General features: G+C 43.1%; 1 protein-coding gene across 1 annotated transcript in view; it reads left to right on the top strand.

The window, feature by feature from the left end:
- The first annotated feature begins 15,880 nt into the window (after positions 1-15,880).
- CASTOR2 (cytosolic arginine sensor for mTORC1 subunit 2) overlaps positions 15,881-27,480 on the top strand; it is a 182,167-nt gene continuing 170,567 nt past the window's right edge. Inside the window, exon 1 of the mRNA XM_070735232.1 lies at positions 15,881-16,436. Within this exon, the coding sequence (XP_070591333.1) occupies positions 16,324-16,436 (113 nt within the window). The 5' untranslated portion in view covers positions 15,881-16,323. The remainder of the gene's footprint in view (positions 16,437-27,480) is intronic.

Raw genomic sequence — 27,480 nt, 5'->3', positions numbered from 1 at the left:
AAGCCGAGGCGTGACCAATAAGGAGCCTCCGGGCGCAACCAATAGGAAGCCCCGGCACAAAGTCTTGAAACATTGTCACCAATCCCAGTGCTAATAACAAAGTATATAAGGTGCGGTTTTGGCCGCTTGTTTTTTAAGTCGCTAGCTGCCTGCGAGCTGGTCACTTTAGATGTTCCTGATTATTTAATAAAGAGCTGTTATCCTCTTCATTGGCCTCCAGCCTCTGATTTAACACTATGCTATCTGTCTGAAGAAACGCAATATTTACAGACGGAATTTAAATAATGTATAGTGGTACCTTTACCTATAAACGCCTCTACTTATGAACTTTTCTAGATAAGAACCTGGTATTCAAGATTTTTTTGCCTCTTCTCAGGAATCATTTTCCACTTACAAACCCGAGCCTCCGAAACTGTAACCGGAAAAGGCAGGGAGAAGCCTCTGTGGGGCCTCTCTAGGAATCTTCTGGGAGGAAACAGGGACGGAAAAGGCAGGGAGAAACCTCCACGGGGCCTCTCTAGGAATCTCCTGGGGGGAAATAGGGCCTCCTCTCTCCCTATGGTTTCCCAAATCGCATGCATTATTTGCTTTTACATTGATCCCTATGGGAAAAATTGCTTCTTCTTACAAACCTTTCTACTTAAGAACCTGGTCAAGGAACGAATTAAGTTCGTAAGTAGAGGTATCACTGTATATCTAAAGTTTCGCATTCGTACCATTACTGTAGCCTGAGAAAAACAAATGATGCATTGCTTTCTGGGCAGCCCTCATAGTAGTTAAACAGGCAAACATGAGAGGGTGTGAGCTGGAGGAACATGACATCATTATCTCTTTATAGTGAGTTAATTGTACAAGCACAAAGAATTCATTCTCCTCTGGCTTAAAATTACCACATTCTTGTTAATCCACTCAAACTTTAGTTGATTAATCGACGAACTAAATGGATCAAAACGTTCAGTCTTTTAACAATGGCTTAATGACTTGTCTCAAGTTCCCCACAGTTCAAACACGCAGAGATTTACTTTGTATTCAAGCAGCCCAGCAAACAAAACATCTGGAAACTTTTTTTCCATCAATGCAAGCCGATCAAGGAAGTTAATCCATATTTGTGATCCGTCTATTTCCCCGTTTTGCTTCATGTTAGAATTGGGTGTTAGCTGCTGCAAAAGGTTGCCAGGAATAAAAAATGAAGCGGCTCACTTTTGTTTAGTGACCGGTTGAAGGAATAGAATAGAATAGAATAGAATAGAATAGAATAGAATTTTATTGAGCAAGTTGTGATTGGACTCACAAGGAATTTGTCTTGGTGCATATGCTCTCAGTGTACATAAAAGAAAACATACGTTTGTCAAGAATCATAAGGTACAACACTTAATGATAGTCCCAGTACAAATAAGCAATTGAATCATATTAGGAACCAGTCAATACAAATTGTAAGGATACAAGCAAGAAAGTTAGTCATACAGTTATTTGTGGGGAAAGTTGGGTGATGGGAATGATTAGAAGATTAATAGTAGTGCAGACTTAGTAAACAGTTTGACAGTGTTGAAGGAATTATTTATTTAGCGGAGTGATGGCATTCGGAGGGGTGGGAGTGTTATCTAGTTGCTCTGGGGTGCAGTGCTCTATAGGGTCGTTTTGAGGGTAGGAGTTGAAGCAGTTTGGGTCCAGGATGTGAGGTGTCTGTAAATATTTTCACAGCTCTCTTTGGTGCAATATACAGGTCCTCAACGGAAGGCAGTTGGCAGTAATTGTTTTCTCTGCAGTTCTGATTATCCACTGAAGTTTGTGTCTGTCTTGTTGGGTTGCAGAATCAAACCAGACAGTTATAGAGATGCAGATGACAGACTCAATAATTCCTCTGTAGAACTGTATCCAAATAAGACATCCCTCAGTCTTCTTGAGTGCAAGGCAATAAAGCCAAGCACTTATTTTCAGGGTTCAAAAAATATATATAAGACAGGGTCCTATTTTCAGTGAAACATGGTAAAATCCCCTAGCAAAACCGAGCAGGCCATATTTTCCATCACTTTCAAGCTATGGCTGGCCTACATGCCTTCTAGATTTGCATTAAATCATATAAATCTTCAACTTTCAAGGGAAAAAAATTGCAAGTTTATCTTGTATTTTAGCCAATCTTTCTCGGAGTGTAACTTTTTAATCTTTTCTATTTTGTTTGAAATGTTCGCCGTTTGGGGAACCGACAGAAAAATGGGCAAGATATTAAATCCAAAACATGCAATCACCATCTTATCCTAAAAACGCCGCTTCCCCCCCTCCGTTTCTCTAAAGGACTTTCCTTTTTCTAAAGATCAGAAATTTTTAGCCAGCCAAAGAGAGGACAAACAGAATCCTTTGTTCAAAGAGCAGCCCCAGCGAAGTGGGAGGACGAGGAGGAACATGGGAAAGCCCTTGGGGGGTCCTGGGTCTTTGCCAGCCACTCCTGCTTCCTCTCAAAATTTCAGCCTTGCTGAGCTCAGCAGAATCTTTGCACGCCTGGTGTTTTAGCCTCCTGTAACCAACATCGCAACTTTTCCTGTAGCGGCAAAGAGGGGGTGTCCATGTATATCTGCACAGCTTTGAAAATCTCAATCATGCTTCTCAGCACCATCAAAACCCTTAACCCAAAATGAAGAAACAAGCAGAAGACACCAGAACTGGCAGCCAGGAGACATGCTGAAATCTTCTTAATCACGCAACGCACAGACGGATTCAACCAGCGTTTCAATTTGGAAACCATTAGCATTTTAAACCGAGCCAGATCCAAAAATGCTAGAGAATTCCTGGAAACTTGGCATTCAGACAAATCAGCCCTCAATAGATACATAGAGATAAACCACATTTACAAGCCATTCAAAAGGGACAATTAAAATAAAAATAAAAAAACTAGGAAGGGAACAAAAAGGCTGGAACACATCCTCTCCAGCAGCCCACATTCAAAATAAGCTGGATTCTCACACAACTGAACAATGCAACCCATTTGTGCAAACTAGCCACAGCGGCAGAAAAGACAGCAGGCAGCTGTCGTCCATTTAATGGACCCTGGATTAATGGATTCACACATCATGCTATTCCGAGCTTGAATGTGGAACATACCTTAGGTTAGCAAATTTAGGCTGCAGAATCACACCACCAGTAGATAGCACAAAGATGGGAGGTTTTGTACCTCTGGTAGCCACCCAGATTTTTGCAGTCTACTGCCTTAATTCACTGCCAATGGCTTCTTCATAGAACATCATCAAAATGAAAGAAACCATACCATGGCTAGATACACATAGCCCACTAACCCAGGGGAATGAAAGACCTATTTTATTTTATTTATTTATTTATTTATTCATTTGTCCAATACACAAATACATAGGAAGAAAAATAGACATGTAGTAATACTGTATATATAGGGGTAAAGTGAACTTAGAGGAGAGGATATATGAAAGAAAGAAAATATATATGATAAGTGAGAGAAAGGAAAGACAATTGGACAGGAGACGAAAGGCACACCAGTGCACTTATGTACGCCCCTTACTGGCCTCTTAGGAACCTGGAGAGGTCAATCGTGGAGAGTCTAAGGGAGAAATGTTGGGGGTTAGGGGTTGACACAATTGAGTCCAGCAATGAGTTCCACGCTTCGATAACTCGATTGTTGAAATCATATTTTTGACAGTCAAGTTTGGAGCGGTTTGTATTAAGTTTGAATCTGTTGCGTGCTCTTGTGTTGTTGCGGTTGAAGCTGAAGTAGTCATTGACCAGTAGGACGTTGCAGCATATGATCTTGTGGGCAATACTCAAATCGTGTTTTAGGCGTCGTAGTTCTAAGCTTTCTAGGCCCAGGATTGTTAGTCTATTTTCGTAGGGTATTCTGTTTCTAGTGGAGGAGTGAAGGGCTCTTCTGGTGAAATATCTTTGGACATTTTCAAGGGTGTTGATGTCTGAGATGTGGTATGGGTTCCAGACAGATGAGCAGTAGTCTAGGATGGGTCTGGCAAAGGTTTTGTAGCCTCTTGTGAGTAGTGTGAGATTGCCTGAGCAGAAGCTGCGTAGGATCAGGTTAACAACCTACGTTGCATTCATGCCACACTCTGTATCACAAACTAGGCAGCCGCTATTTAATTACTGTGTTTTGTAAAGCCAACCCATGTGGTTTAAGATTCAGTGTGTCAAACGAGCTCTAAAAATTAGATTCAATAAATTGTTGAGCATCTTGTCATGCAGACCTAATAGGTCTAGCACAGGGGTGTCGAACAGAAGGCCTGCAGGCCAGGAGTGTGTGAAACCACACTTAACACAAGTGACTATGAGAGAGATCTAGGAGTCTTGGTGGACAACCAACAAAATATGAGCCAGCAATGTGCAGCGACGTCTAAAAAAGCCAACATAATCTTGAGCTGCATCAATAGAGGGATACAATCTAGGACTAAGGAAGTACTAATACCAGGAATGGGCTACCATTCCTGGCCCTACTGGAATGGGCCAGGAAACCCCAATTTCTGGGGGGGTTTCACATCTGCACTTCTCCCATTTTTGGGGACCCTCAAGATGAAGTGGTGTGGGGGGGATGTTTGTGTGTGTGAAAGAGCTCCCAAAGGCCGCTCTCCCCCCCCCACTTTGGGGGCCCACAACATGAACAGAGGAGGGGGTAAAAAAGCCATGGGATCGTCTAGATGCCCAGTCTCCTGAATGAGCGGGGGGTCAGACTAGATGGCCTCTGAGATCCCTTCCATCTCTATGATTCTGTAACAGTCTCCTGAATGAGAAGGGGATCAGACTAGAACTGGTGTGTGTGTGTGTGTGTGTATGAAAGAGCTCCCAAAGCCCCCTCCCCCTTTTGGGGGACCCTCAAGATGAACTGGTGTGCGTGTGTATGAAAGAGCAAACTGTCCTATTCTTTCCTTCCAAAAGTAGCATTTTGTTAGGACCGTTCTGATTGGATGGTGGCGAAGTGTCCCTTGTGGCCAAAAGACTGTGGCTGAATGTGGATTTTTGTGACAAAAGGGCTGGGGCGAAGAGCTAGGGGCCTTTTGGCGAGGGAGATAATGCAGCGGCCGATCAGCTGCTGCGGAAGAAAGAACTTCATCCAACTGGCGGAGGCAAAAAGTCCCATCCCCGGTGGGGGGGAGCTGGCACAAGAGACGAGCAAGGTGCGAACGGCGGGGGAAGGCAGCGCTCGTGACGGGGCAGGACATAGGTACGAGGAAGCGCTGGTGGCGCATGCACGCCTGGTATCGCCACCGGTGCTAGCCGACGTGCTACATGGCTGCCACTGGAGCCGCGTTCCCCACCGTTGAGGCTGGGGCTCACCACTGACTAATACCACCCTACAATACTCTAGTCCAGTGATGGCGAACCTTTTTTTCCTTGAGTGCCAAAAGAGCTTGAGTGTGTGCTATCGCACACGCGTGAGTGCCCACACCCTTAATTCAATGCCTGGGAAGGGTGAAAAGGAGCTCCCCCCAACCCCCTGGAGGCCAAAAACATCCTGTTTTCCAACTTCTGGTGGGTCCAGTAGGTTTATGTTTCATCCTCCCTAGGCTCCAAAAACTTCCCTGCCAGCCTCCACCACCCCCCGGAGGCTCTCTGGAAGCCAAAAACACCCTCCCAGAGCCTCTGAGTGAGCCAAAAATCAACTGACCAGCAGACACATACATGTTGAAGCTATGCTAGGGCAACAGCTCGCGTGCCAGCAGATATGGCTCCGCATGCCACCTGTGGCACCAGTGTCATATGTTCACCATCACTGCCCAGGTCAGACCACACCTAGAATACTGCATTCAATTTCGGGCTCCACACTACAAAAAAGACATTGAAACTCTGGAAAAAGTGCAGAAGAGAGCAACCAGAATGATAAAGGGACTGGAAACCAAAACATACAAGGAAAGTTTGCAGGAACTGGGCATGGATGGTCTAGTGAAGTGGAGATCCAAAGGGGACATGATAGCAATCTTCAAATACTTGAGGGGTTGCCACAGTGAGGAGGGAATCACACTGTTTTCCAAAGCACCAGAGGACCAGACAAGGAGCAACGGATGGAAGCTGACCAAGGAGAGATTCAACCTAGAAATAAGGAAGAACTTTCTGACGGTGAGAGTGATCAACCGGTGGAATGGCCTGCCTGCGGAGGTTGTGAATGCCCCAACACTGGACACCTTCAAAAAGAGACTGGACTGCCATATGTCTGAGATGGTATAGGGTCTTCTGCACTAGCAGGAGGTTGGACTAGAAGATCCACAGGGTCCAATTCCAGCTGAACCCATCCATCTTACTGCTAGTCATCATCTTCTGTTTCCTGTCCCATTTATTTATTTATTTATTTATTTATTCATTCATTTATTTTTGTTTGTTTGTTTGTTTGTTTTGTCACATATGTATTGGTGGTATACAAAGATATTATATACATGATACTAGTAAAAGAGAAACATTAGGCCAGCATTAAAAATCCCAAAGAGCTATGGCAAAGCGTAGTACAGTGATACCTTGTCTTACAAACTTAATTGGTTCTGGGATGAGGTTCTTAAGGTGAAAAGTTTGTAAGACGAAGCAATGTTTCCCATAGCAATCAATGGAAAAGCGATTAATGCGTGCAAGCCCAAAATTCACCCCTTTTGCCAGCCGAAGCCCCCGTTTTTGCACTGCTGGGATTGCCCTGAGGCTCCCCTCCATGGGAAACCCCACCTCCGGACTTCTGTGTTTTTGTGATGCTGCAGGGGAATCCCAGCAGGGGAATCCCAGCAGGGGAATCCCAGCATCGCAAAAACGAGCACTTCGCTGGCAACGGAAGTCCGGGCGTGGGGTTTCCCAGTGAAATCGCAGCATCACAAAAGCACCGAAGTCCTCGAAACCCCACCTACAGACCTCTGTGTTTTTGCGATGCTGCGATTTCACTGAGGCTCCCCTCGCTGGGAAACCCCACCTCCGGACTTCTGTGTTTTTATGATGCTGCAGGGGAATCCCAGTTGGGGAATCCCAGCAGCGCAAAAATGGGTGGTTCGCTGGCAACAGAAGTCCAGAGGCAGGGCATCCCAGCAGCGGCAGTGGGTTTGAAAGGTAAAAATAGCTTGTAAGAAGAGGCAAAAAAATCTTAAACCACAGGTTTGTATCTCGAAAAGTTTGTATGACGAGGCGTTTGTAAGATGAGGTATCACTGTATGTCCAAAGTACTATTATTTGTGCCTAGTCATTTGTGCCTTGAGTAAGAACTTCTGGGTTGATTTGTTAGTTCTTTTCTTGGCTGTCCGTAGATCTCTCAGAGTTTTCTCCAACCCCAAAGTTCAAAGGCATCAATACGCTTCCTATCGTATTTCTTCAAAATCCAGCATTCACATCAATGGAGTGTCACCGCTCTTTGTACATATAGACACATCAAAGCATCTGAATTCCTTTTCCTGAGCCCTTCATGTCTCCTCTATCAACTGCAGTGAGTTATCCATTTCAACATCTTCATTATCAACTGCAAAGCTGGCTCCTCTATCCGTTGTCATGAGTTTGGTCTTCTTTAGATTTAATCACAATTTTTTTTTTCATTGTGCTCCTCGAATATTATTACTAGAGCTTGTTGTAGATCATTTTCATTTTCATCCGAGTAGTGACAGAAGCATAATAATGCAGGTTATTGATGCTTCTCTCTCTGAACTTAAACCAAGTTTATCTTCTTCCAATTCACGTTGCTCAATACATATTCAGCATCTGAGTTGAATAAATAAGTGGGGAGTATACTGGATTGACTCCGTCTTTTGCCAACCTGGAGAGAGTTTGTTTCATCATGTTCCATCTGTACTGAGATTTTCTCTTCTGTGTCCAGATAGTCCTCAACTTACAATCACAATGGATCCTGTCTGTTGTTAATTGAGAAAGTTGTTAAGTGAATGTCTCCCCATTTTAGGCCCTTTTTGTTACAATATTCGTGACTGGGAGAGCCATGTTAATAAGATTAGCCAATGAATAGGCACAGCATCTAAGTCAGCCAATGGGAGCTAACACTTCCAACTCTGTGCAGAGAATCGAAACTGAAAGCTTAAGCTTAAGGCTGGGCATGGCTCAATCCACTCTGCTCTCTTGTCCACTCTGTGCTTGTCTGCTGCTGAAATGAAACTAACTGTTCTCTGCTACCTGTAAGTGTTTGAAGAAGAACCTATATTGATATTATAAAATTTGCTTCATCTATACTCTTGTTTATAAAGAAGTTATTGGATCCAGCTGAATCAGTCAGCTTGTGTGTGCTTCTGGTTTTGATTTTGCAACAAACTTTAATATTTCTTGCCACAGTTGTAAAGTGAATCACTGCAGCGGTTCAATTAGTACCAGGGTTGTTAAGTGAATCTGGCTTCCCCATAACTTGTCAGAAGGTTGAAAAAGGGAATCACATGACCCCAGGACACTGCAAGTGTTATAAATATGGGCCAGTTGTCAAGCATCTGAATTTTGATCACATGACCATGGGGCTGCTGCAATGGTCATAAGTGTGAAAAAATGGTCATGTCACCTTTTTCAGTGCCATTGTAACTTTGAATGGTCACTAAAATAACTAGCATAAGTCCAGGACTAGGTCGTGTGACTGGCTTAAAGGTGGCCAACTTGACGTCGCTCACATCGGGGGTTTGGGTTAGGGTTAGGGTGCCTGGCTTCTCCTTGCCTCAAAGAGATACAATTTCCCTATCTATTTACTATTACTGAACATCCAAAATATACTATATACAGTAATTCTATGCATATATGCCATATGTGTACATACATACTACACACAGGCACACAAAAATATACATTTTCTGCTACATAAACTGTATGTGCATGTACACACAGAGAGAGAGAGAGAGAGAGAGCTCTTCTAAAATTATACACACTCAACCTCATTTACTGCGGTAGGAAAAACATACCCAGAGCCCAGAAGGAGGGAGAAAAAAATTCAAAATTTTTCTACCAGTTCTGCGTACTTGACCGTACCCACAGGAGCCCATCACTGGACCAGAGGTATCAAACTTGCGGCCTGTAGGCTAGATGTTTCATGTGCTGGCCCTGCCCACAACTGGTTTAATGAAGGATGGGGGGAACTCCCGATTAATTTAATTTAATTTAATTTAATTTAATTTAATTTAATTTAATTTAATTTAATTTAATTTAATTTAATTTAATTTAATTTAATTTAATTTAATTTAATTTAATTTAATTTAATTTAATTTAATTTAATTTAATTTAATTTAATTTAATTTAATTTAATTTAATTTAATTTAATTTAATTTAATTTAATTTAATTTAATTTAATTAATTTAATTTAATTTAATTTAATTTAATTTAATTCAATTCATTATATTTATAGGCCGCCCAACTCCTTGCGGACTCTACAAAGCGTACAACAATTAAAAAACAATATAAAAACAGTTTAAAACCCCAAACTAAAAGCATTCATATCTTCCTAGCCAGAGCTGGCTGATATAGCTCAACGGCCCCAGATCTACTGGCAAAGCCAGTTTTCCAAGGCTTTCTGGGAGGCCAGGAGGGTGGAAGCAGTGCGGATCTCCGGAGGCAGTTGGTTCCAGCGAGCCGGAGCCACCACAGAGAAGGCCCACCTCTGTGGCCCCGCCAATCAGCATTGCTTGGCTGACAGGACTTGGAGAAGGCCAACCCTGTAGGCCCTGATCGGTCTCTGGGAGGCATGTGACATCACGTAACAAGTGTGACATCACATGACCCTGCTTTGACGCCGTGAGTTTGATACCTGTGACGTAGATTGACCTCTTCCAATCTGTTGGCCAATCCATCATTATCCAGACATGCTGACATGACAGGCTAGAAATTTCACAGCTCCTCCTTCTCTTGCTTGCTATATTCCTGTACATATTACATAAACTCATCTAGCCTTCTGATCTAGTAATGATGGTACTGCTGATCTAACTTCATCTTCTAATACTAAAGATTCTTTTAAGTCATGAGTTGTCCCTTGGCTGTTGGTATCTCCACTATACAGCGCCTAATGGTGAAGACTCTTGCCTCTCACTCATAAGGTTGAAAGTTCAATCCTAGATAGTGGCAGATATTTCTCTCCTAAGGCTGAAAGAAAAAAAAAATCTGCTGCGAACTCTGCAAGGCATCAGGAAGGGCAACCGGCCAGTAAATGCTCAGCTCCATCCAGTCACCATAACTCTACCCCAAATTAAGCGATTGCAAGGATGTAAAAAGGGAGAATACGGTGGTACCTCTACTTATAAACTTAATTCGTTCCGTGACCAGGTTCTTAAGTAGAAAAGTTTGTAAAAAGAAGGAATTTTCCCCATAGACATCAACGTAAAAGCAAATAATGCGTGCGATTGGGGAAACCACAGGGAGGGTGGAAGCTCTGTTTCCTCCCAAGAGATTCCGAGAGAGGCCACATGGAGGCTTCTCCTCGCCTTTTCTGGCCTTGTTTCCTCCCAGAAGATTCCTAGAGAGGCCCCACAAAGGCTTCTCCCTGCCTTTTCCAGCTCTGTTTCCTCTCAGGAGATTCCTAGAGAGGCCCCACAGGGGCTTCTCCCCGCCTTTTCCAGCCATGTTTCCTCCCAGGAGATTCCTAGAGAGGCCCCACGAGGCTTCTCCCTGCCTTTTCCGGTTACAATTTCGGAGGCTCGGCTTTGTAAGTGGAAAATGCTTCTTGAGAAGAGGCAAAAAAAATCTTGAACACCCAGTTCTTATCTAGAAAAGTTTGTAAGTAGAAGCGTTTGTAGATAGAGGTACTACTGTGCCTCCACTGTACAATATACTCACAGAATACTCTTTCCACCTTTGTTCGATCTTCCTGAAATCAATTATCCACTGGCATCCGGTATACCCATCTGAGGGTTAGAACTGCCTTCTGAAATCTTTGGGGAGATTTTCCTTGCTTTTCCGTGACTGTTTCCATCTTCAATATCTTTTCAGATATCCTCGTAATATTGTTTCCTCTCTCTTTCTAACAGCTCTCTGAAAGTCTTTCTTAAGTTTCTTTCTGAGATCATTATCTTTCTTGGCTTCGAACCCTTTTCCTCTTGGCAAATTTCCACCATGTGCTCTGACATCTAGTTTACTTTTTTTCCCTGTTCTTGGTCTCTCTCTGCCGTCTAGTTTCACATCCATCCTTAACAATTTCGTTGATTTAATTCTTCAGTTCCTCTGATTCCTATCAATAAAGTTCAGAGCTTCAAAGCAGTTCTTGATGTACTTCCCTGAAAACTGTGCATATATGGTCAAGATCAGATGGTGGAGACCAGCTGGCTTTCATCTGCTGCATTAGCTCAATGTGGAAGTGCACAGACATGCAATCCATGATCTGTTCCACAGTCAGCCCCTGTTCACCTCTGTGTGGTTACACACATAACCCTCAACTTACGACCACAATTGGAACCAGAATTTCCATTGCTAAGCAAAGCAGTTAAGCGAGTCGTGCCCAATTATTGCCGTGGATGTTAAGTGAATTTCTGCAGTTGTGTTTTTTTTTATCAGGGCAACCTGGTCTACCCAAATATGGGATGGAGCATACTCTCCTGCTTTCGCCTTTCAGCTCCAATCCAGGAGCTTTCACAGGCAGTCGCTTTAGCAACAAACTATTTTTGTGTTACATTTATATTTACTGACAAAGAAATAACAGAAGACTAGTATAGATCTATTTCAAGCTATTTAGCTCTCATCAGCTAGCCATATCCTTTCTGGGTGGAGAGACCCTTGTAACTTTAGATTCGGATTCCTGTGGACTTACCAACCCTCCCTTTCTCTTGACCCCCAACAAATGGTACTCAAGGGAATCCTACCTGCATCAACCAACATAGAGGCAGCACTTGGACATCCGTTTCAATAATCGTGAAGTGAATCACTGCAGTTGTGAAGTTAGGAACACTGTTGTTAAGTGAATCTGGCTGCCTCATTGACTTTGCTTGTCAGAAGGTCGCAAAATGGGATCGCGTGACACCAGGACACTGCAACCGTCATAAATATGAGTCAATTGTAAACATCTTAATTTTGAGCACATGACCCTGGGGATGCTGCAACAGTCATAAGTCACTTTTTTCAGTGCTGTTGTAACTTTGAACGGTCACTAGACAAACTGTTGTAAGTCGAGGAGTACCGTTATAGCCAAAAGCTGACAGACAAGGTAGTATCATTTACTTCTTCCTTTTTTTCATGTCCTAAATAGTATATAGCAAGTGATGGTGGACCACACCCATATCCTCCTCCGCGCATGCACACCACCATCACCACCGCTGCCCTCCATGCATACACACAGGCCTCACAACAGACTTCTGGTTGACATGTGATATCCAGTTGACATGTGATATCCAGTTGACATGTGATATCCATTTTTTTGCCGTCCCCCAGCTTCAGGATATTTCCCTGAAGCCTGGGGAAAGCAAAAATGGCTGAAAAGAAGGCCAAAAATCAGCTGGCCAGCAGGCACATGTGCACTGGAGCTGATATATGTAGCGCAACGCCTCATGTGTCCTCCAATATGGCTCCATGTGCTGCTTGTGATACCTGTGATATAGGTTCGCCATCACGGATATGCAACTCTTCTGACTTGTGTCCAGTATTGGGCTGCAGCATGGATGGTCCGGTACGCTGTCCCGGTAAGAAAAATGGAGATGCACACGAATCTCTGCGTCCCTGATGCGTGCCCGTTGAAGATTTGGGTTTTGCGCATGCGCAGGAAGTGAAATCTTGCATGATGACATTTGCGCGCATGACATTTCACTGATTTTCAGCATTTTTTGCTTCCACGCATGCACGAAATCAAAGAAATCACCAAAAACTGGTGAAAGGCACAGAAGCAAAAAAAATGCCAAAAATTGGCAAAATCTCACATGCACAAGCATCCTCGTGCGAGATTTCACTTTCTGCACATGGGCAGAAGCCAAATTTCATGTGGACACAGGCGTCCACGTGCACCAGATGTGTGCGCCTGCACCGGCGATGAGGAGCCCTTCACTGCTTGCGTCCAATCCCAGTCCATCTCAATTTAGGGTTTCCTGTCTAAAGAGGGAGGTTGGACTAGAAGACCTCCAAGGTCCCTTCCAACTCTGCTATTGTACTCTACTCTACACTACTCAAGCCCATTCAACTCCACTCTACTCCACTCTCCAGTCCACTGCTGTCAATGTGTGGCTGACTCATTTTGTCTTTTATTGTGTTGAGTTTTCCAATCTTCATAATATGGAATGGAATGGAATGGAATAGAATAGAATAGAATAGAATATCATCGCCGGTGCTATCGGTTTTCCCTCTGTTATCGGTGCTGGTGCGCGCACATCTGGTGCGCGTGGACACCTGTGCCCACATAAGAAAATATTATTTTACTGAAAGAGTAGTAGATCCTTGGAACAAACTTCCAGCAGACGTGGTTGGTAAATCCACAGTAACTGAATGTAAACATGCCTGGTATAAACATATAACCATCCTAAGATAAAATACAGGAAATAGTATAAGGGCAGACTAGATGGATCATGAGGTCCTGTTCTGCCATCAGGCTTCTATGTTTCTAATAGAATAGAATAGAATTTTATTGGCCAAGTGTGATTGGACACACAAGGAATTTGTCTTGGTGCATATGCTCTCAGTGTACATAAAAGAAAAAGATACATTGGTCAAGAATCATGTGGTAGTTCATGCTGCTGATATCACACGTTCCCATTGTAATTCTCTTTGCAGCTTTTGATTTGGTTTCCCTGCATGACAACATCAGCAACTAGACATCCCAAGAGCTTTAATCTACCCATGTCATAAACACCATCACTATTCCAAAACATCCTCGGCTCTTCTTCAGATGAGAGGCCTATCATCCAGCGCTCAATGTGCTTTATAGGTAAAAACAGATATGACTTACAATTCAGGGCTGGTTCTGGTTTTCATCGCTGCTAATTCACTCAGGGTTGCGCTGTGTGCGCACGAACATATGCAGTGCTAAGAACACAACTATTGCACATGAGCAGAAACAAAAAAAACAAGATGGCAGCAACCACAGCGCCACCAAGAGAACCGGCTCTGGGGCGGGGCAGGCCTAGGTCGCTGCCAGTTCCAGCAACCCAGGCCGCCAAGTTTCTACCGTTCAGTGAAGGGGTGCAAAAAATTTAATTACCACACTGTGGGGGTGTGGCTTATTTTGTGGGTGTGGTTTGCAGCCCATGTGACCAGGTGGGAGTGGCTTGACGATCATGTGAATAAGGATGGCTTAAAGGTGGCCAACTAGACGTCACTCATGTGGTTTGGGCTAGGTTTAGGGTGCCTGGTCTCTCCTTGGCTCAAAGAGATACAATTTCCCTTACTATTACTGAACATCCAAAATATACTATTTCATTCTATGTATATATGCCATATGTGTACATATATATTACACACAGGGGCACAAACCCCCCCCCCCATTATCTACTATATAAACTGTATGTGTATACAGTTTCAGTAAAATAATATTTAAAGCGTAGTAGATGCTTGGAACAAACTCCCAGCAGACTAATGGTTGGTAAATCCACAATAACTGAATTTAAACATGCCTGGGATAAACAATTATTATTATTATTATTATTATTATTATTATTATTATTATTATTAATTTATTTGGAGAGGGGCGGCATACAAATCTAATAAATAAATAAATTAATAAATTAATTAATTTTTGGCTTCCAGAGAGCCTCCAGGGCAGACCTGGGTAAGTGGTGGCCCGCGGGCCACATCCAGCCTGCCCACTGTCTGTGACCGGCCCGCCCGCTATCTGTGACTGGTCCATGGAGGTCAGGGTCCGCTCCAGTGCGAGGATGAAAGAGCTCACCGCGTCTGCTGGGACTCCTCCGGTTCCTACTTTCCTGATCAATCATAAGGAAAGCAGGAACCGGAGGAGTCCCGGCAGACGCAGTGAGCTCTTTCATCCTCGCACTGGAGCGGACCCCGACCTCCTACCGACAGCGGCCAAGCACAGAAACCACACAAACACTCCAGTGCAGTGACTGTGATGCACCGTGTTGCCATAAAGCAAACAATTATTATTATTATTATTATTATTATTATTATTATTATTATTATTAATTAGATTTGTATGCCGCCCCTCTCCGTAGACTCGGGGCGGCTCACAGCAATGATAAAAACAATATACAATGACAAATTTAATAGTTAGAATCTAAAATAACAATAATACATTTAAAAAGTCTAAAAACAAGAAACCCCAATATATAAAAAGCATACATACAGTCATAACATACACAAGAAAACCTACATAGGCAGGGGGAGATGTTTCATTTCCCCCACGCTTGACGACAGAGGTGGGTTTTGAGGAGTTTACGAAAGGCAAGGAGGGTTGGGGCAATTCTAATCTCTGGAGGGAGCTGACTCCAGAGGGTCGGAGCCGCCACAGAGAAGGCTCTTCCTCTGGGTCCCGCCAAACGACATTGTTTAGTTGACGGGACCCGGAGGAGACCAACTCTGTGGGGCCTAACCGGTCGCTGGGATTCATGCGGCAGAAGGCGGTCTCGTAGATACCCTGGTCCGGTGCCATGAAGGGCTTTATAGGTGATGACCAACACTTTGAATTGTGACCGGAAATTGATCGGCAACCAATGCAGACTGCGGAGTGTTGGAGTAACTAGGGGTCTGCAGAGTGGGTCTGGGTGTTTAGGTCAGGCCAGGGTCTGGTCTTTAGAGTGGTCAGCGCCGAAAAAAATCCCCTAACTGTGAGCAGTAAATGGATGCCAGTCTTTAAAAAACTAACATGATATCTTGACCTAAAATAGCAAGTTTTCCCTTTTATTTTGAGAAGCAACCGCCCTCTTTTTCAATTTGCTTATTACAGTATTTAAAGGATAGGGAGGAGAGATAAACTTAGCAGCGCTCCGCCCTTCGAACTACATTTCCCAGGAAGCTCCGCTCTGCGCGCATGCCCACTGGGAGCTCGTTTGACTGGCAAGTTGTTTGTTACATTCTGAAACAGCAGCAGCAGCTTTCCTGCACTCTCCAGCTCCCAACTCTCTTCCCTGCTTCTGCTGCCTCCCCCTCCTCATTTCCCCCCCTTTCTCTCCTTTGCTTTTTTTTTTTTCTCCTTTCCTCATTCCTTCTACTTCTGGACTTAGCAATAACTCCTTTCCTGCATTTGCCCCCGTTTCTTTTCCTTTAAAAAAAAAATAATAATAACTAGCATATCCCACCCCCTTTCTAAAGTCATTATTAGCCTCCCCCCACCCCCTCCGCTTCTCTCTCTCTCTCTGCCTGCGCTGGAAAACGTAAAAGGAAAGAAGACAGTGGAAAAATACTCTGGTTGAGTAAGGGGAGGGGGCGAGAGAGAGAGAGAGAAACAGCCCACAAGAAAGCGGAGAACCGAAACAGATGAACTACAAATGAGAAAGAAAAAAAAAGATGGAATTGCACATTTTAGAGCACCGCTTAAAAGTGGCCAGCATAGCGAAAGACAGCATCCAATTGTTTACCTATGGATTGATCAAACTGGCGTTCCTCTCCTCCAAGACCAGGTAAGCCGGGTTAGGGAACTAACAATGAATTGTTGACACAGAATTGTTTTTTTAAAAAAATATATATGTGTGTGAAAAGCAAAAGGGAAAAAATTGCCCTGCAAAAGGAAGCGGTGCAGAAAGAGCCTTTAAAAAAAATAATCACTTGCAGGATTTTTTTTTTTGAGGGGGGGGGAATTGGGGGAGGGGAGGTTACGGAGGGTTTAGTTTTAAGGACATTAACACTTGTGTGTGTGTGTGTGTGATAGGGATCTCGTAACACCCCCCCCCCGCCCCCCAGCCTCTTGCTTAGGGCTCTCAATGGTTTCTTTCATTTTCTAGTATCTTTTCAATAGAGTCTCTGAGTTTCTGCACAAACACGCCCCCTTTTTTCCCTTCCTCCCCCCCCCCCTCATCCCCCAGTGGAGACGATTTTTTTTTTTAATAATCTCCTTTAAAAGATGTTGCTGAAGGAAAACTACCTTTAGGATTTGGGACTCACTGTTCCATTACATTTCCAAACTCACCTTTAAAAAAAGAATAATAATAATAATCACAGTACGTAATATGAATCAGGAGGTTGTGAGTGTCTAAACAACAACTCGCAAGAGAAGGATTCAGCGGCCAGGACAACAAAGAACAGCAAATATGAACAAAACGAGAGAGATTTGTGGGTTGCATATTTGATTCCTATCAGTTAAAATCATGTCAGGTTTGGGGAATTGGAGGATTTATTGATCAATGTCGGGGGGGGGTGGATATATTCTCTGCAACGTTGCCTTATTTTGTTTCTCCCTTTTTTTTTTGAATAATGTTCTTTTGGAGGAAGTCTGGATTAGCTAGTTGAATATATGTATATGGACAAGCAGAACAAAATATAAATGTTGGGGGGTGGGGGGGTTGGACCGTGGAGTTCAATCACTGGATTCCTTCCTCCCCCACCCCCAAACAAATAATTTGACTTGCAAATGCATAGTAAATAGAAAGATAGGTTTCCTCACCCTCCTCTGCTTATTTCTTGCAGTTAGACTGGGAGATGGAGTTGGAAAAAAAACCCCATTTCTGAACTCAGTTCTTTCCTCTTGACTGATAGCCTTTTAAGTATGCTGAGAAGAACCCCCTTCAAAAACCTTTTTTTAAAATAACCACACACCCCTCAATGGCCCCAGGGAAGGCTGCTAATAGAAGGAGGGTGCGTATTCATGTTGAAACTAAATTGCAAATTAAAAATGCAAAGATAATCTTTCTCCCCCACCGCCACCACTGCACACACCCCTTTTCTTTCCATCTCAATCTGCCTTGGTTAAATGGGGGTGTTTGCAATTAAATTTCCTTATTGTCCTTTATCTCCAATTGAGAACTTCACTGGGTTGAAATTTCCCTTTGATTTGCGGCTTGGCAGTTGATGTGGTTTGCTGTGTAACGTTACCACTGCTAACTTGTTTTCAGCTTCTTTTGAATAACTCAACTGGGTATTATGCCTACAGTACAACAGAAATATTATTATTATTTTTTTTAAAATAGTTCTGTTGATGGACGGAAACAAAACTCCCCCCCTTTTTTTGTATTCTTAATCTTTGGTGTTATGAGAGGGGAAAACAACCCAAAGGTTGTTTTTTTTTTAATGTCACCAATAACCTTTAAATCCTCCTTGTCTAAAAATATTGCATTTCAGACCTCAGCACAGCAGCCTTTTATATCCTAGCTTAACACATTGCAAATCCTTGAAAACACTTGCCAAAGGGAATGCAGAAAGTTGAGTTCTTTGCCTTGCTAGCAGCTGGGGTAATGCTGCTAACTCCCCCCCCCCCCCCAAGTAATTTTATTTTAACTTTTTGAATCAGCGTCTCACAAATGGCATTTTATTATGAATAAGTTCTTTACCAGGCTGCCCTGCCCATCAGTTTCTTGGACGAAATTGTTACGCTTGTGATGGAATGCTGAACTCCGATGTTACCGAAGTGATTGCCTTGCCAGTAGAGTTGTTATTCTCCCTTGTGCTTTGCAATAATGTAATGGCTCTAGGGAACAGAATAATTATTCTATGACCTGGACAGATGCAATTGAAAAACAGACTCCTGACTTGAGCTACTTCTGTTAACAACTGCACATTTCTATAGAAAGTGCAACAGATATTTTGATCATTGGTAATTGTTTGCTTCTGAAAGTGCTTTGCCATTGTCTTCTGAAAGGTGGTGTGGAATTCGTTTTTGTTTTTGCCTACAGCTCTGAGATTTCCTAGTGGTGTTCCATCCTAGTATAACTAGTTTATAAGCTCGTGTAGATTCTCCATCAAGAATAAATTGACCCAGTGCTGCCACCTGCCGAGGTAGTTCTGCAGTCCCTTCCTGAATAACAACTCCCTGTTCATTCAGAATAAACCAAGGGTGATCCTTTCTCTGGCACACTATTGCACTCTGTAGAGAAACTGTGTCCACCCAGCCCCCTTATAAAGTGCATTGAAACATTTCGGCTCCCACCATTAGTCTGATGTGGTATGGCCAGGAACTGCTGCTTTACCAATCAATTTTGCTGGATACAGCCATTAACCAATAGAATCCTGGATTGTACCAATTTGTAGTGTAAGGCAGGTTGGAATCCTCATATTTGAACACTTCATTTTTTTTTCTTAAAAGAAAACTTATGAAGTTAGAGTATTATTTAAGGAGACAGAGGGGGGGGAGATTTGGAAGAAGCAATTTTTGTTTTAACATTGAAAGGCACATCCTTTTTTTCTTTCATCTATGGGGAGGGGGAAGGAAAATAAACCCAAATCTCTTTTTACTCCTCTCTTTCCGAGGAAGGGCTTCTCCCAATTCATTTTAACATATTTCATTGTAGAATGTTTTTATTGTATGGTAGAGTTTCAGTAATGGGCTACTGCCCCCACGGGGGAGGGGGACACAGTGAGGGTAGTAAGTTTATTATTATTATTATTATTATTATTATTATTATTATTATTATTATTATTATTATTTAGATTTGTATGCCGCCCCTCTCCACAGACTTATGCACTGTTTATTGAATATTAAATAGTTTTTTTATTGTCCTTCCTTCTCTAGTACCTTAATATGTTCCTTAATTGCTTTTAAAATAAGAAAGAATTAAATAGTATTGTTTTTACCCATAAACACTTTAATCATTTTAATCATTATCTAGAACTGAACTTTTATAGCAGTTAAAGAAAAGTGAGCTACTTGCCTAATCTGTTATCATACTGAACCTTGTGGGTTCAGTAGAAAACCTTACAATGTTACTGTGCTCCTCAACAAATTATGCTATCTATCGTTTGTCCTTTTTGTGGCTATTCAAATAATGTGACTTAATCAACTGAAAAAGAGTCCAAGCACCTATTTGAAAACTTATCTTGATTGGTAAGCCACTCCCATCCAGTCACATGATCTTTAAGCCACCCACCTAGTCACATGATTATCAAGCTATTCCCACCTGGTCACATGGCCGGTAAGCCACTCCTACTGGGTTGCATGATCATCAAGCCACACCCACAAAACAAACCACGCCCACAGTTTATTTATTTTGTCCAATATACAATGAAGGTTATAGAGAATATAGTAGAGAAGAAATATGAGATATAGGAGAGACTATAGGACAGGGGACGGAAGGCACTCTAGTGCGCTTATGTACGCCCTAGTGTGGCAGAAAATGTTTTGGCAGCCCATCACTGTAGAGTTTGTAATGGCAAGCATGAGCTCTCTTTTCCTTTTTATTCTTTTTTTTTAAAGTTTCTTTATTGTTTTCAAAAATATTTCTCACATGTTTTGTATAGGTTTTACAGATCTTATTCCATCTCTATTACCTTTTGTATATATCTTTCATTTTCTTATATCTTTTATATAATAGTATACATTCAATTATTTATATCATTGGTAGAACACATTTTTGAAATAAAAGAAAAGAAAGAAAATGCTTGTACTTCGTTTCTATTGATATTTGCAAGGTATTTGTTATTCTTTCTATATATACTGATACTTTGTATTGTAACATTTTTAGTTTTTCTTTTGAATCCATTCATGCCATTTGTACCATGGTCATTTTGATTCTTTGCTGTTAATTCCCTTAATTGAGTTTGTGATTTCATCCATCTCTAGACATCTATATATTTTGTCAATAATTAAACTTTCTGATGGGGTCTGTCGACCAAACAATGTCGTTTGGCAGGCCCCAGGGGAAGTGCCTTCTCTGTGGTGGCCCCGGCCCTCTGGAATCAACTTCCTCCGGAGATTAGAACGGCCCCCACCCTCCTTGTCTTTAGCAAGTTACTTAAGAACCACCTATATCGCCAGGCATGGGGGAACTAAGACATCTCCCCCAGGCTTATTATATTTCATGTTTGATGTGTATGTGCTGTATGGTTTTTAATTGTTGAGGTTTTTATATATTTTATTATTAGATATGTTCCATTGTTATACTGTTTTTATTATTGTTGTGAGCCGCCCCGAGTCTTCGGAGAGGGGCGGCATACAAATCTAATAAATTGAATTGAATTAAATTGAATTGAATTTTCCACATTTGTGCTAGCGATATTCTAGCTGCGGTATTTATGTGAGTCATAAGAAAGAGTGTTTGCTTAGAATAGTGTCTTTTCCAAATTCCTAGGAGCATACCTTATGGGGTGTGTTCTATTTCCTCTTTAGTAATTTCTATGAGCCATCTGTGAATTGTTTTCCATATTTTTTTGAATTTTGAGACAAGACCACCACAGGTGAAAAAAGGAACCTTTTTGTTTTTTACATTTCCAGCAGGTGTCTTGTAGGGTCGGGTAAATCTTCGCTAGTTTCGATGGGGGCACGTACCATCTATAAAAAAGTTTATAGAAATTTTCCTTGTATGCTGCTGAAAATGTGATTTTGGATATTGTGTTCCATGTTCCTTTTTATTCATAACAACAACCCTGAAAGTTGAGCTTGACTAAGGGGCCAAATCACCGTTGTGATTTTATTTGTATAAAATAAGGGCACTTCAACAAGTTCAAAACAGAAAGGCATCTCTCTTACCCTTTCTCATTACACTTTGCAGCATCCAGCAGATTCTGACTGGTTCTGGGGAACTGGTAGCAGAAATTGGGAGTAGTTCAGAGAAGCGGCAAATACCACCTCTGGCTGGCCCCAGAGTGGGGAGGGAATGGGAATTTTGCAGTATCCTCCCCCTACCACGCCCACCAAGCCATGCCCACTGAGTCAACTGTCTTAAAATATTTTCTCCCTGTAGTCTCAGCCCAACCTGCCTCACAGGATAGTTGTAGCAAAAACAAGAGGCAGAAATGTAAGATTTGTCACTTTGAGTTATACTTATAAAAATGATTTAATATCTGTCTGTCTGTCTGTCTGTCTGTCTGTCTGTCTATCTATCTATCTATCTATCTATCTATCTATCTATCTATCTATCTATCTATTTATTAGATTTGTATGCCGCCCCTCTCCGTAGACTCGGGGTGGCTCACAACAACAATAAAACAATATGCAACAAATCTAATAATTTAAAAATCACAAAAAAACACCCTTATTAAAAAACAGAAACATACACACAAACATACCATGCATAAATTGTATAGGCCCGGGGGAGACGTATCAATTCCCTCATGCCTGACGGCAGAGGTGGGTTTTAAGAAGTTTACGAAAGGCAAGGAGGGTGGGGGCAATTCTAATCTCTGGGGGGAGCTGATTCCAGAGGGTCGGGGCCGACACAGAGAAGGCTCTTCCCCTGGGTCCCGCCAGATGACATTGTTTAGTCGACAGGACCCGGAGAAGACCCACTCTGTGGGACCTAACTGGTTCGCTGGGATTCGTGCAGCAGAAGGTGGTCCCTGAGGAAGACTGGTCCGGTGCCATGAAGGGCTTTATTTATTTATTTATTTATTAGATTATATATTAGATTATGTATTACAAATTATTAGATTTGTATTAGATTTGTATGCTTTTGATACCATAGTCCAGTGATGGGCAACCTTTTGAGCTTGGTGTGTCAAAATTCGCCAAAAAACTGAGCATAACTCGGGTGGTGTGTCACCTTGAGAAAAAAACATAATTTTGTGATATTTATATTTTAAATAACAAATATGCATAATTATTTAACTTACCTACTTAGTGACTTCTTTGTTAATCTGTCAGTTGGTTTCTTTTGTTGGTCTTGCTGTTATTTAACTTGTGTGGGGTGCCGTGAACTAAGATAAGTGAGGGGGAGGGAGAATTCTTCCAGTGATGGCGAACCTGTGGCAGTCCAGCTGGACTGCCACAGGTTCGCCATCACTGATTTAGTGACTTTTTTGTTGCTGAATTCCATTGGCTAAATCTTCAATTGAAGGTTGGTATTTTGTAGATAGGTAGATGAACAAACAAATAAATAAATATAAATATAAATAAATAATAAATCCCTTCTTTTTTATTAAAAGAAATTAATAATAAAACAAAACCAAACTCTATTACTATTAAAACTAAAACAACCAGCAAATTCAAAAACATAACTATTAATAAAAACAGGTGAGGGTTGGGGGTTTTTTTCTCTGTTATTATTTAAGTGCTTTTACCATATGCTTTAAATCAAGAGTCACCTCTCTCTCTCTTTCTCTCTCTTTCCTGTCATTCTCTGCCTCAATCATTTTCTCATTTCTCTTTTTTTTCTCCCCTTTATACTATCATTTCTCTCTCTCTCTCTCTCTCTTCCTATCTTCTCTCTCTCACCCTTTCTCTCTCTCCCTTCCTTTCTTTCCTTCTCTCTTCCTTCCACTTTTTTCTCTTTCTCTCTCTCTTTTCCTTCCTTCCCCTCTTCCCCTCCCTCTCTTTCTCCCTCTCTCCCTTTATAACACCATTCTGGAAGGCGAGCAGGGAGCAGAGGGGCGAGGCGCGCAGACCCTGAAATAGGCCTGCAACCCCTCCCCTCGCTCCCAGCCTGCGAGCCAACCACCGTTCGTGGTGTGCTCCGACGCTTGGCGCCGCGCCAATCAGCTGGGAGGCAGCGCCCCCCCCCTCAGCTGAAACTGACGTCCGAACGGGCCAATTCTTCCCCCAGCCGGACAGACATGCTTGTGCTGTTTCTCCGGCGGCCGCGTGTCACTGAAAATGGCTACTAGTGTCAGTGCTGACACGCATGTCATAGGTTCGCCATCACTGCCATAGTCGATGGTATCGAAAGCCACTGAGAGGTCGAGAAGCACCAGGACAGAGGATAAACCCCTGTCCCAGGCCCGCCAGAGATCATCCATCAATGTGACCAAAGCAGTTTCCGTGCTGTAGCCGGGCCTGAATCCTGAATGCTGGGGGCCTAGATAATCGGCTTCTTCCAAGGACCGCTGGAGCTATAGTGCCACCACCTTCTCCACAACCTTCCCCATAAAGGGAAGGTTGGAGACTGGATGATAGTTATTGAGTATGGATGGGTCCAGGGAAGGCTTCTTGAGGAGGGGGCGCACAAGTCCCTCCTTGTATGGAGCTGGAAAGGACCCCCTCCCCAAGGAAGCGTTGACAATCTCCTGGACCCAGCTCTGTGTCACCTCCCTGCTGGCCGAGACCAGCCAGCAGTGACATGGATCCAGTAAACAGGTGGCGGAACTCACAGCTCCAATGGCCTTGTCCACTTTATCAGGTGTCACCAGATCAAACTCTTCCCAGATTTATTTATTTATTTATTTATTATTTGGATTTGTATGCCGCCCCTCTCCGAAGACTCGGGGCGGCTCACAACAAGTGGAACAAATCATAAATAATCCGACTAAATTTAAAATATTTGAAGATTTTTTTAAAAAAAACCCCATATACTAACAGACACGCACACAAGCATACCATGTATAAATTAAACATGCCCAGGGGGAGATGTTTCAGTTCCCCCATGCCTGACGGCAAAGGTGGGTTTTAAGGAGTTTACGGAAGGCAGGAAGAGTAGGGGCAGTTCTAATCTCCGGGGGGAGCTGGTTCCAGAGGGCCGGTGCCGCCACAGAGAAGGCTCTTCCCCTGGGGCCCGCCAACCGACATTGTTTAGTTGACGGGACCCAGAGAAGGCCCACTCTGTGGGACCTAATCGGTCGCTGGGATTCGTGCGGCAGGAGGCAGTCTCGGAGATATTCTGGTCCAATGCCATGAAGGGCTTTAAAGGTCATAACCAACACTTTGAATTGTGACCGGAAACTGATCGGCAGCCAATGCAGACTGCGGAGTGATGGTGAAATATGGGCATACCTAAGTAAGCCCATGACTGCTCTCGCAGCTGCATTCTGCACGATCTGAAGTTTCCGAACACTTTTCAGAGGTAGCCCCATGTAGAGAGCTGGACAAGTACGGGCCCCAGTCACCTTGACTGACTCATTGTCAGTCAACTCTGTTATTCAATCGGAGTCGAGGTTCGCCCGGATCCGAGTGACTTTTATCAGCGAAAAATGTGTTAAAGTCCTAGCCACTACTCTGCAAGGGCTCCCCAACTCCCCCCTGATTAATAAGGGAGCGGGTCACCCTAAACAGAACAGCAGGGCGAGATTCCTCTGATGCAATCAAGGCGGCATGATACGCGCATCTTGCCACTTTGTAGGTCTTACTCTTCCTCCATCGCTTCTCTAGATGTCTCTCCTGGCGTTTCAACTCCCGGAGCTCCTCGTTGAACCATGGAGCTTTACGGGATCTAGTGCCGCGGAGAGGTTGCAACGGCGCAATCCGGTCAAGAGCCTCCGCTGCAGCCTTGTTCCAGGCCTCAGCAAGAGACTGCTGAACTGTGGATGAGTGCATCTGGAATAACCCCAAGCACCCATCAGGCGTCTGGGAGGCCTGATGGACCCACTAGGTGGTTCCGCCTCCCTGCGGGGAATGATTGGAGCCAGGAAGTCAAGCCACAATAGAAAATGGTCTGACCATGACAAAGGCAACACTTCTTAGCCCCTTAGTCTCAAATCATTGCTCAATTGCTCAGAGAGGAATACCATGTTGGGTGTGTGCCCCCCCTTGTGAGTCGGACTCTGTATTACTTGAGTCAGGTCCATGGCTCTCATGGTGGGCATGAATTCCTGCGCTGGCCCAGAGGTTTCACTGAGTGACAGCAGGTTAAAGTTCTCCAAGACAATGAGTCTGGGGAACCCCACCGCCAACCCGGCTACCTCCTCGAGCAGCACAGGCAGGGCTGTTGACATGCAGCTGGAAGGCAGGTACGTGAGCAACAAGCCCACCTGAACCCCTAAGTCCAACTTCACCAGGAGGTACTCACAACCCGCAATCTCTGGGGCAACGAGTCTATGCAAGCAAAGGCTCTCCCTGGCTATAATAGCCACTCCTCCTCCCCTTCCCTTGGGTCGAGGCTGATGCAATACCTGGAACCCGGCTGGGCAAATTTCAGAGAGAGGAACTCCAGCCAGGTTTCAGTCACACATGCCAGGTCGGCCTCCTCATCCAGGATCAAATCCCGGATGAGGAGAGATTTATTTACCACTGATCTGGCATTGAGTAGCAGCAGCCTGAGCCCAGGGCCAGAATTACACTCGATACCAGTATCCTGAGTTGAGCTCACAGAACCGGAACGTGGAATCGCTATTAAACAGTCATTCATACCATACATTCTTTCACCCTCCACCCCAATTATCCGTCAATTAAACCCCCCCTAATAATTTATATAGATACTTACTAATAGTTAAAACACTTAAAAAAGAATACTATGTATAAAAATATAAAACTAAGTGCTATGCAACTATAAATATTAATTATGATAAATATAGGAAATAGTCAACAATTCATGAATCAGGTCAGCAGCAAAAAAGTGCCAAGTTCTAAGTCGTCTGAGTTCTAAAATTGTCCAATGATAATAAGCTAATCAGCCTGACTTTTCTCATATCAGCAAAAATTGGCTAGCTGCTGCAAATGAGAAAATGTATCTTATTATCTTCAAATTCAAATTTTAGTCTGACCCTATTCTTGACAGATAAAATATCGGATTGGCACCAGACCCAGATTCAATTCAACTGCAGAAGTTCACTCGGTGACTTTAGGCCGCTCATCAGCCCAACCCACCTCATAAGGCTGTTGTGTTCTTAAAGGAAAGGAGTCATGTAAATCATACAGTTCAATAACATCACCTCGATGTTCAATTACTGCAACGCTCTCTACATGGGGCTACCTTTGAAAAGTGTTCGGAAACTTCAGATCGTGCAAAATGCAGCCGCGAGAGCCATCATGGGGCTTCCAAGATTCGCCCACTTTTCTTCAACACTCCGTGGCTTACATTGGCTGCCGATCAGTTTCCTGTCACAATTCAAAGTGTTGGTCATGACCTTTAAAGCCCTACATGGCATTGGACCAGATTACCTCCGGAACCGCCTGCTACCGCACGAATTCCAGCAACCGATAAGGTCCCACAGAGTTGGCCTTCTCCAGGTCCCATCGACTAAACAATGTCGTTTGGCGGGCCTCAGGGGAAGAGCCTTCTCTGTGGCGGCCTCGGCCCTCTGGAACCAACTCCCCCCGGAGATTAGAACTGCCCCCACCCTCCCTGTCTTTCGTAAGCTACTCAAGACTCACTTATACCGCTAGGCATGGGGGAGTTGAGATATTCCTTCCCCATAGGCCGTTACAATTTATGCATGGTATGTTTGTGTGTATGTTTGGTTTTATAATAAGGGTTTTTAGTTGTTTTAGTATCGGATTGTTATATGCTCTTTTGATTATTGTTGTTAGCCGCCCCGAGTCTACGGAGACGGGTGGCATACAAATCCAATAAATAATAATAATAACAACAACAACAACAACAACTCTGTTGTTTTCAAGATTAAAAGAGGATGCTGTAACCCAAAATGGCATAATACGTAATCTGTAAAAGTAGAAGTACATAATGATATTTTAGAATTAATGGAATTTTAAGGATTAAATATTTTCATTTTTTTAAAAAAATGCTTCTTGGACTTGGATTAAGTTCGTGTTTCTTTTCCCTTCCAAATCACATGGCTGATAATCTGATGTTAGGGGTAGTGATTTCTGACTGTCTCAAATGGGTGGTAGGGAAAGCAAGTAGGATGCTTGGCTGCATAGCTAGAGGTATAACAAGCAATAAGAGGGAGATTATGATCCCGCTATATAGAGTG

This window comes from Erythrolamprus reginae, chromosome 1 (genome assembly GCF_031021105.1).
Source record: "Erythrolamprus reginae isolate rEryReg1 chromosome 1, rEryReg1.hap1, whole genome shotgun sequence".
Classification (NCBI taxonomy): Eukaryota; Metazoa; Chordata; class Lepidosauria; order Squamata; family Dipsadidae; genus Erythrolamprus; species Erythrolamprus reginae.
Note: the sequence above shows the minus strand (reverse complement) of the source record. Positions and strands in the feature narration are given on the sequence as shown.